This window comes from Nematolebias whitei, chromosome 22 (genome assembly GCF_014905685.2).
Source record: "Nematolebias whitei isolate Nwh7 chromosome 22, NemWhi1, whole genome shotgun sequence".
In the NCBI taxonomy this organism is placed as follows: Eukaryota; Metazoa; Chordata; class Actinopteri; order Cyprinodontiformes; family Rivulidae; genus Nematolebias; species Nematolebias whitei.
The window spans coordinates 22591882-22602863 of NC_056519.1; the positions used below are offsets into that span (position 1 = coordinate 22591882).

At 40.1% G+C, this 10982-nt stretch overlaps 1 protein-coding gene across 1 annotated transcript in view; it reads right to left on the reverse strand.

Annotated features, from left to right (window-relative positions):
* Positions 1–1884, reverse strand: part of LOC119428188 (aryl hydrocarbon receptor nuclear translocator-like protein 2) — a 28377-nt gene extending 26493 nt beyond the window's left edge. The window contains exon 1 of the mRNA XM_037695833.1: positions 1783–1884. Within this exon, the coding sequence (XP_037551761.1) occupies positions 1783–1828 (46 nt within the window). The 5' untranslated portion in view covers positions 1829–1884. The remainder of the gene's footprint in view (positions 1–1782) is intronic.
* Between the last annotated feature and the right edge of the window lie 9098 nt (positions 1885–10982).

Sequence of the window (10982 nt, forward strand, 5' to 3'; positions counted from 1 at the left end):
GCACTAACGATAGCTGGGAACTAACGATAGCTGGGCACTAACGATAGATAGGTACTAATGTAGCACTACACTAACCAACCCCCACTCCCAACAACTGCGCACAATGCAAGCGTGCTCATCTTCTCCATCCCCACCCTCCGCCCTGCATCGACACAAACCCCGAAGAGACGAGCACCTTCCCAAGGTAAGTAACCCAGGGGAACCACTGCAAACCATAAAGCACAAGTGTAGAGCTACGTAACTAAGTGCTCAGGGGGGCCACAGTTACTGAAAGCCAACAGCTCAGGAGCCGAACGTACAGCAGTTGTTGTCCTTACGTAACTTTATTGAATGATTTTGAGTCTAGTTTTAATTTAAATTAACTTATTGGTGGGTTGGATTGAGCTCACCTGTGGGCCAGATGTAGCCCCCGGGTCACCAGTCCTGGAGGTATTGTTAGCTAATGCAGCTACAGTGGCTGGCTCCATGCCAGAGGTTTAGGCTGAGAGGCATTTGTGTGGAGAATGACTCTCAGCTACTACCACATCAAATTTTAGCTCATTAGCTGAGAAATCGACTAAGACTTGGACATTTTCTTGTACTGGCTAATGCTGATACCTGTGGCAAGCATCTTTACTTGGACTGACTCCCAAGTTAATCAGCTGTAGATGTACGTTCACTAATCACTTTCTCAACGTTTCATTAAAATCCATCCAGTGGTTCACGAGATATTTTGCTAACAGACTCCAACAGTTCATGCTCAAGTTTTAAGCAAAGGTGTTGGGGATGACTCTCAGCTACAGCCACTCCAGATCTGAACACAGTTTCTGTAAAACAAACCAAATAATAGCTGTTTTATAGTGATATGGCTGAGGCGGCCATCTTGAATGGACTTCAAAAGTTAATCAGCTCCTGATATATTCTTTAAAATCTGTCCAGTAGTTCACGAGATATTTTATTAACAGAGTTGACTTGAAAAGATTTTAAAATGGCGCATCTTGCACAGCCTAATGCTCGGAACATGTGATGAGGATCAGTCTCAGCTACTACCAAACCAACATCTGTATGGTTTAATAACTAAGGTCAGTTGGCTGCGGCAGCCATTTTTATTGTGTCAGCCCTCAGTGTAATCAGTTGTAATTTAAATAAAAAAAAAGTTAAAGAAACAAAAAAGTCATTTTGTAAAAGACGAGAGTAAAAACTGAGGAGCTGCAGACATCTCTGCCCGGTCGAGCGCTCTGCCGCCCTCTGCTGGCCGGAGCAGGCAGCGCTGCTCCACTGATCCACTGACCCAGTTCTGGAAGACGCTGGGACGCCGAGGAGCCTCGCGGGACCACGTGACGTAGCTCCTGCGTGGGTCGTTTTGGGGAAAGACGCGAAAGACTTCAACAGACTGGGAAAATATGAATCAACGTTGCGGGTGAAGATGACAAAAAAATAACAAGAAGAAGAAGAACGCGTCGCCATGGTTACAATGACGAGTAGCCCGAATCGGCTGCAGCGCGCGACTGGAGACAGTTCACAGGCAACCGGCGTTTTTTTTTTTTTTTTTAATTATTATTATTATTATTATTATTATTTTAATACGTTTAGAGTTAACTTGAAGTTTGTTCCTCGCAGAAAGTCTATGTACTTGTGTCAACTCGCCAAACATTAAAGATAAAAAGTTTAACAGCCGCGGCTCATCTAGCTCGCGTTCTCTCAGTAACCAATTTGTTTGCAACACCGGTGTTCTAGTAATTTCTGCAAAAAGAAACAAAAGTGCGTGAGGTGCGCGCATCACCGCACAGGTGTTGCTCTTACCTGCAGGTTTGTTCGCCGTCCCGCCGGTAGAGCCCCCAGCCGACATGCCTACGGACCGGAACCGGTGCTCCCAGTGATCCGAGCCTCCAGCTGGAGGAGGAGGAGAGGATTGGAGGAGGAGAGGAGGGCCAGGGTGTTGTATAATTGACTTCATTTTTTTTCCCCTCCTCTCTCTAACACTCCTCCTCGTGTAACATTTGACAAAGCCTGCGTGTGGTGGGGGTGGGGGGTAGACACGTCACATTGTTGTGAATGGATTTATGGAACACTGTTAAGTTTTATAGGAGGCAGCAGGACTTGATTTAATGATACAACATCACAGATAGGACCATCTGGCATGACAGATGAGCTCATGTCAGCATCAATAAATTAATGTTTCATTCATGCTAAATAGAGCCAGGACACCCCCCCCACCCCCACCCCCAACACACACACACACACACACACACACACCCATCCTCCCTGCCTGCATGTTTTGGTGACCTGGATAAGAGGCTCCAGGCGCGTCACCGATCAGAGCAATGACAAAGAAGAGGTCTCACTCCGTCGGATTTTCAGAAGGCATTTTTCTTTTTGTTTGAACCCTTTCTTTAAAAAAATAATAATAATAATAAAAAAGAAAACGTCAAGATGACTGAAACATGAAATGGAAAGAAAAGTACTCCAAAAGGAAAATGGAAATCAACTAATAAAAATCAGACATTGTTTTTGAATTGTGGTTAATGTATAAAAAATAATGAAACTGGTCCTTTTTAAGTTGTCTAAAAGTAGAAAAAGGCTGGCTAAAAGCTCTACGTAGCATAATGATAGCTAGTGGTGAAGTAATGGTCAATCAGGTCATCTGGACTGTTTCTGTTTTGTGGAAAGACGTTTCGCCCTCTATCCGGAGGACTTCATCAGTCTGAGTCCCAAGTAAACTTTTACCCACTAGCAGTGCACTCTTTTAGTGGACCAACCAGTTTGCTGGTGATAAGATGGGACTCCTCAGAATGATGAAGCCCTCAGGATAAAGGGCAAAATGTCTTTCCACAAAACTGAACAGATTTGTACCTGGATGACTGAGCATGAACTTTGATAGTGGTGAAATAGCAAATGCTAGCCAAAAGTGTCAAAAAGCTATAGCTAAAAATGGCAAAAGATAAAAATGAGCAAAAAGCTAACTGAAGGCTGAAATTAGTATAAGGCTTGTTAATAATAATAATAAAAAAAGTTTAAATCATTTCATCTGGACCAGTTAATTCACCAAAATGTTGCTGAAAGCTAAAAGCTGTCTTGTTAAAAGCCAGAAGTAGCAGAAGAGTAGCTGAAAGTAGCACTTAGACAAACTACTGAAGCAGAGTTCAACGAGAACACTGTATTGAAAGAATTTAAGCGATCTCTGTGTTTTTGTGAGGAGCATTTTTGTAAATAAAGTAAAAAAAAACTTGAAAAAGTACAAAACCAGAAGCCATATGGCACCCCATCTGCTGAATGAGCTGAAAGACTTGATATGGCTAAAACAGCACAAAGTACACAGAAAGTTTGTGAAAATATTCTGAAAATAAAATACCAGGAAAACAACAGTGTGAAAGCTGAGTCAGCACTAACACAATAAACAGACTCCTTAAGCTGGTGGGGGTCTCAGATCCTGGCCTACAGGGATTCAGGTCTCGTCTTTAATAAACAAGTTGGGTTATTTTTATGAACAAAACTGGGATGTGGGGTACAACAGGGTTTTGTTTTAGGACCAGTTGGATTATCATTCTTGGTCACAATAGATTTGATTAAATCCCCCATCACTTTTATGACATCTAAGGCCTCAAACTTACAAAATAAACATTTACTGCATGTCAGACACCAAGAAATAGTTAGAAGTATCTATTAAACTCAGAAAAATACTTGTTCTTTAAAACAGCATGTTTGAAAAAGTTTTGCATGCATTCTGTTTTTTTTTTTTGTTTGTTTGTTTTTGTAGAAACCATCCAGAGGACCTGACAACTTTGTTGGGCATTCTATATTTTGTTAATACAAAAGTGATTTAAAAGTTGAATACAAAAAAAGGTTAAATCAGGCTGATGAAGACTTTCAGATGAAAAATGAAACGTTTCTCCTAAAAAAAAAAAAAAAAAACAATAAAAAAAAAACCGTCCAGATGACCTGATTTAACCGTTTTTGTTTTTATCTACCTGGATGACTGAGCTCACAAACCTTTTCTCAAAGTTGAGAAACGTTTTAAATTTCATCTCAAAACACTGACTCGAAGTGATGCTTCTTCGCATAGATGGACGATCTTTGGTACTCACCTACATAGTGTAATTCGAGACCTTTGCACGAGACTTTACGTAAGAGAGAAGGCTGCACGTGCCAGCGTGAAACGTGTTGACCTATATATTATATAACAGGGCGGTCACGTGACGTCAGACAGCCCTTTAACCCATTTGTGTGGAGAAAGTGCGGCTCTTCAGCAGCCAGTGATGGACCGGAAACAGAAAAAACCGTGGAGCTGCACTGATGAGCATCTGTTTCTAATTGGCCCATGTTTAATTTTGTCACAGAGCATGCATTTATTTAAATAATGTCTCTTCATTGTCACAAATAAAGCAGGTGTGCGCATATTTTCACAGTTAGATGCTCTAAAACTTCTGCTTCCTCCATTAGGTGAGTCACCACCTGCTTGCTGTTCTGCTGTAACCTGATTTCCTAGTGTCAACCAGAAACCCGGTTTCCTTAACAGGGTGAGGATTAAGAGAAACCCGGTTAACTGGACCTCACATGGTGGTGGAGTGGACTGGTCCGAGGAGAGACGCGTGAGACACTCGATGAGGGAAAGTAGTGACAGCTGTCTGTCAGTCCATAAAAATACAATACAGTGAATAAAATATGAAATCAAATGACCTGCTGACCTTGGGAAAGTCTTAATACCCCTTTATTTACATTAACCACAACGTTTAACACATTTCACTGGGATTAATGAGAAATATCAAAGCAAAGTAAAAAAATATTAGACGTTTTTCATCATTTTATTTTTACAAATAAAAAGCGTGGCGTGCTGTTCAGCTCCCTGAACCTGAAATCACTGCGACCAGTTATCACTTCATTCATTCATAAAGTTCACCGGGTGACGCCTCAACTCCTTATAACCCCTTAACAAAGAGTAGTTTATTTACGTGTACTGCAAGTATACTTATTTTACACTAAAAATGAGGAAGTGTACTTGAAGTTTACTTTGTATAAACTTTATTTGACATGCTTAGAAATAGTATAGTGAAGTATACTTGGCTAATACTGAAAAGTATAGAGAAAAGTTAAGACTAAGTACATTAATACTAAGCCTTACCGTAAACTTATACTTTAATACTAAAGCTTATACTTGTACTTTAGTTTATGCTACTCTTTATTTTTTTATTAATTTTATTATATTTTCTTTATTATATTTTATTACTCTTTGTTTCTCTTTATTCATAAAAGTGTACTTAAATAAACTGAAATGAGGACTAGAAGTGTAGAACTATTGCAATGGCAGTATAGAGAAAAGTATACTTGTGGTATACTTTAAATGTACTTCAACTAACAAAAATGAGACTCACAAGTATATACGTAGTACACTAGTTGTATATAGATGAGTGTACTTGAATGTATAATTTGGTAAACTTAAAATAAAACCTTAAAACAGTATACTTGAAATATACTTTTTATAAACTAAAAATTCCCAATTTAGTCTGAACAAGTATTAAATCAGTATACTTTCTAGTACACTACAAGTACATGGTGTGTAGTATACTTGATATACTTAACTTAAAGTATACTTGCAAAAATGAACTTCAAAATTTACTACTTTTTGTTAACGTAATTGAGGTTCTGTAGCGGTTTACTCTCAGTCATCAAACAGCATCATGAAGACCAAGGAACACACCAGACTTGTCCAGAAAGCACGTTCCACTCCGATCAATTTGAGGCCCTTTAAAGACGAACACGAATTGAATTTAAAAGCTTCAAAATTCAAAGTTGCTAAATAAAAGTTTGTCTTATTGTCACATCGTTGAAAGAGCTTAAAGAAAACGTTGATGGAAGAGGCGATTAATTTTAAGACACAACTAAATGTATTTGAGGATCTAAAATGGAAAATCAGGACATATTTTTAGACTTTCTAAGACCCTGCAGGAACTCTATGAGAGGTTTAAAGCAGGATTAGGTGTTTGAACATCTCACGGAGCTCCGTCAATCCATCTGAACGTGAAAAGGTAAATGAGCGTCCACCTAAACTCACAGGCCGGGCAGGAAGTGTTAATATGAGAGGACTCACAGTAACTATGAAATACTAAAGTCTGTGAAGAAGCATGGGGGTGGCCGCATCGTGCTGTGGGGAGGCTCTTCTTCAGCTGGAACTGGAAGCTTCTAAGAGTTGACGGGGAAATGGATGGAGCTGAAACATGAATCCAGTTAGACCACAGAAGATGAGACTGGAGAGGGCCAGGTTCAGGAAGAGGACCTGAAACCAGGGTTGCCAGGTAAAAAATTAAGAACTGTTGTACTGGAGTTTTAAAATTGTATTTTGAACCAAACTGTCATATATTTTTGGGAGTGTTGTAAGATGAGTGTGTGTTGTGTTTGGTGAACATGCACAGAAAAGGAAGGGGTAAAAAAAAAAAGTTATGTTTATCTGGCAACCCTGCCTGAAACATCCAGCCGGAGCTGCAACAGAACGAGTCAGACCAGCATGTTCATTAGAATGGTCCAGTTGGAGTCCAAACCTCAGTCCAGCAGAGGATCTGTGGTTTGAGCATCATATAAAAACTTTGCAGCGTGACTGTGACGTGAGTCTGGAACTGTCTGTGTGTGAACGCCCACAGAAGATTGTTAAAGACAAGAAACGTCTGCATATTTCAGAGACTGTCGACTTTAATGAATGCAAATTCAGTTTTGTTTGTGAACACTTTAAGGATGTCCTGATGCATGCTCAATAATCCAGGTAGAAAAATCTAACAAGGTTCAGTCAGGTCCTCTGGACGGATTAAAATAAAAATCTGGAAAAAATAGATGTTTTAAGATATTTTTAATTTTTTTTTATTTATTGTTTGTTTGTTTTTATAATTATTTATTTATTTTAATCCGTCCAGACCTGACTTGTCTTTGATAGTTTATACTTTTTAAAACTTTGATAGTTTTTATATACAAATAAAGAACCTTAAATCGTTGTTTTGTTGTGATGGAGACTGCCCTCTAGTGGCCACAGGGACACATTACAACCACTCCTAGATTAGATGACATTAAAGTTGTCATAAAATTCAAACTTGTCTTTTGCTCGTGCTGTTTGTATACACAATGATATTAAACCTCATTAAAGCTTGGCAGAGAAATATAATTGGTTTGCTTCTGTGTGTTTATTTGTCTGTTAGCAAAATATCTCATGAATCGCAGGACAGATTTTATTGAAACTCAGAAAGTGATCATTGGACGTACATTTACAACTGATTAACTTCTGGTCTCAACCTGATTCAAGACGACTGCTGCAGCTCATAGACCTTAACCAACACAAAAACGACTATCACTCCATCAGTTTTAGACAGTGAGGTCAAGTTTGGTGTGGCAGTAGCTGAGAGTCACCATTAATCAAGTATATAAATACTGTGTAATACTAATAAATAAAGTCAATAATAATTAATAACAATTAATAATTGTATAACTACTGTGTAATTGTATAAATACGTCAATTATATCAATATTGAATGCGAGGAGTGATGGTGCAGAGGTTAGAGAAGGTGGGCCTGTTAACAGAAGGTCGCTGATTCAACTCCCCCCACCACCACCACCACCACCACCAACATGAAAAATATTTCATCCCATTCAACCTTTATTTATACAGGCTAGCCTCGTTGAGCCCCAAGGACTCATTTACAAGAGAGACCTGTTCCAGACAGAACATATAAAGTAACCCACACCTCCATATGGAGACCAGGTGGGAAAGGTAAAACACCCACACCTGCCTCCACCCTCATTTGGCCCACTCGGGGCCCTTGTGCAAGGCCCTTAACCCCCACCATCTGCTCCCCCAGGCGCCCTAGATAGCAGCTCTGCTCCACACAGAGGGCTGTGGTAGCTCAGTGGTCTGCGCTTGTGTCAGGAAGGACATCCAGCATAAAAACTATCATTCCTGGTGTATATTTTACTAACACATAAACAGAAAGACACTGGAAGTCCTGATTGCCCGCCTATTGTGGCAACAGGCAAAAAACAAAAGTAGCTGGACACTCAGATTTAAGAGCCACGTGCCCTTCAGGGTTTCATTTTATTATTTCTGAGCATTTCAACATAAAAGCTCACCAACATGAATGAATATATTAATGAACATTTACTTCCTGGTTCCTACAGCGTTGTAACATCATCACACCCGACTCCTCACAGGTCCTGAAGTGTGGGGAGGCTGTTTCATTTTCAGCAGGGGGTGGGGGATTAGAGCATTTCCTAAATTAGTTCCAACTCTTTTATCCGATTAAAGACATTATCAAGTCCTCATCCCCTCTTTTTATTGAACCCTGACAGAGACGACGCTCAGACTGTTGGTTTGCTGCGCCACATAATGACTCGTCTCTCTGGATAAACAAAACGTTTCCTCAACTCCTTCCAACCTCCTGGAAAATTTGTCACAATAATATAAACGCTTCGGATAAAGTGACACAGCTGGATTTCAAGTCATCTCGTGTGCATGAAATGTGGTTCTTAAAGAGCGTTTAGAGGAACTCAAACAGTGACAGAGAACACAGAGCGGTGAGACAACACCAACGCATTTAGACGTCACGAGAATGTTTTATTTGTTGTTGTTATTAACCATCACAACCATCACTGTTGCAGTGGTTCCCAACACTGGTCCTTGAGGAACACCATCCTGCATAGTTTAGTTGCTTCTCTACTCCAACACACCTGATTTGAATGAACGGCTGATTAACAAGCTACTGCAGAACTTCAGGAAGTAAATCACTGAATCAGGTGTGTTAAAGCAGAGAAACAAACTAAAATATGCAGGATGGTGTTCCTCAAGGACTAGTGTTAGGAACCACTGATTTAGGGAGCCTCCGTCTTCCAGCTTCCCCCAAAATCACTGGAATCCACAAGATTTCAACCAAAAACTGGAGCCAAGTTGGAATATTTATTCTGATTTATGCTTTATAGTGTACTTTATATTAATATTTACAGTTTCTCCAGACTCAAAACATGATGGTATCACAGTGAAGTCACCCAGCTAACATCTTCAGCTAAGCTCACTGACAAAACAAAGTTAAAAGGCACCCAGAAGGACGGGTCTGACATGGACGTGGTTTGGTCCACATGAAGACCAGCACCAAGTTTGTAATTTATTCAGAGTACGAGGAGCTAAAACCAACAGCAGAGGGCACAGGAGGTGGTGTCACAAGTGTTATCAGGCAGTTGCCAGAGCATCCATCAGCCCGTCAAAACAAACCCTTAATGGAGCATCTCACTGGGATGCGAATGGGCACCTACCAAGTTATAGTCACATGTGTATTAGCTCGTATTAGTATTAGTATTAGCAGCAGTGGCCATTTTGAATTTGGAAAGAGCTTAGTAGCACTAGGAGTACAGCTTGAAGTTACAAGCAGCTATGACTGTACCAAAGTTTAGCTCAGCATCTCTAAAAATGACTAAGGAAACCTACACATGCATTAGTTATGGCAGCCATTTTGAATAGAGTTGAACCAAATCAATAATCAATAGAGGAACGTCCAGTGATTATTTTAAGAGACTTTTCCAAACATTTATTTATTTTAAGAGTACAAATTTCTTATGATTTAAAGTACCCTCAGTATAATCCTATGGGATTCTGGGTGGTCATATTTGAAAAACTACATTGACGTTGTAACGTAAAATGCCATTACAAGTAACAGCACATGTGTCGAGGCTGAGCTGCTGGTTTAGATGTATATTTTGTGGCTGCACGTCTCTGATCGGGCCACATTAAAGTTGACAAAATAATAAAAAGATATCCAGTCCAGGAACCTATTTAGAGGTGAATAAGAATCGGGGTTTCCATTGAAAAGCATAGGGAGCAGTGCAGGTATGGCAGGCCCCAGTTCTTTAAACAATTGGTCCAAATTCATCTAGCTTAATCTCAAAAGTGTACGCCAGTAATAAAATTATAAGTTTGAGGACAGCTAATAAGTTGGACACCAAAGGTGTGGGTGGAGCTACAGACAACAGAACAATGGGCACGACCTAGAATATAGTTTTGCAAGCCATGCACACATAAAATGGGGCATAATTTTTAAAAATTGGCCTGTAAAAACACAGCTCACAGCTCACTGGTCTCAAATTTAACGAGACTGCAACAAAAATCTGTCTATTTATCATAAATGTGAGGTCTGCCAGTGGGCTGTTAACTTTTTCCTTATTCCTTCTGACTCAGCACCTTGGTACAATTTTTCAACAAGACAATAAGGTCTCCCCGCCTCCCCCTGTGGTACGCCAGTTTCTCCCAGTTTCTGAACACTCAGTTTGCTTGATTTCCACCACTCTTTCTGTGTGCTGAACTTCTTTTTGTCAGTGAAGTCCTATGATATGGACAGTGGAAGATGCCGGCACTCATCTCAAAAGAAGCATTACAGCAACACAACTAGATGTGACAGATTCCCTTTCGTTTGGAGATACCAACTGTGCAGCGTTGAACGGCAGGAGTACTCCTTCAAACTTTAGGCAGATCAATTCACACGAAAACACAGAAAGTAGAAGAAAATGCAGCAAAAAGCCAATTTTAAAAAGTTTAAAAACACAAACAGCACAAATAACACAAAAACATACACACACCTGCCTCTACTACTCTCATTAAGTGAACTCTGTTAGCACAATACTTCAGCATTTTTAAAACAGATTTTCAGATGGACAAACGAGTGCAGGTAAGAAAGATAAAACGATGTTGAACCGATCACGCTGCTGTCCAACACAGGATTCCTGCGGCTACACTCGAGCTGTGATGGAGTCCTCAGTTCACCCCGTGTTGAAGAACATACAGTAGGCGTGTAACAATTCACTGAAAATCTCGCTCTGGGACACGCCTCATGTGAAGGTCACGATTTGGAAAAAGAAACAAAAATGCTATTTTTAGATTGTTGACAGACAATTAATCTCCCAGAAGCAGGGAGATAAAGAATCATGCTGCTGACTGGTCCACACTGCTAACAGGACCACACTGCTAACAGGACCACACTGCTAAC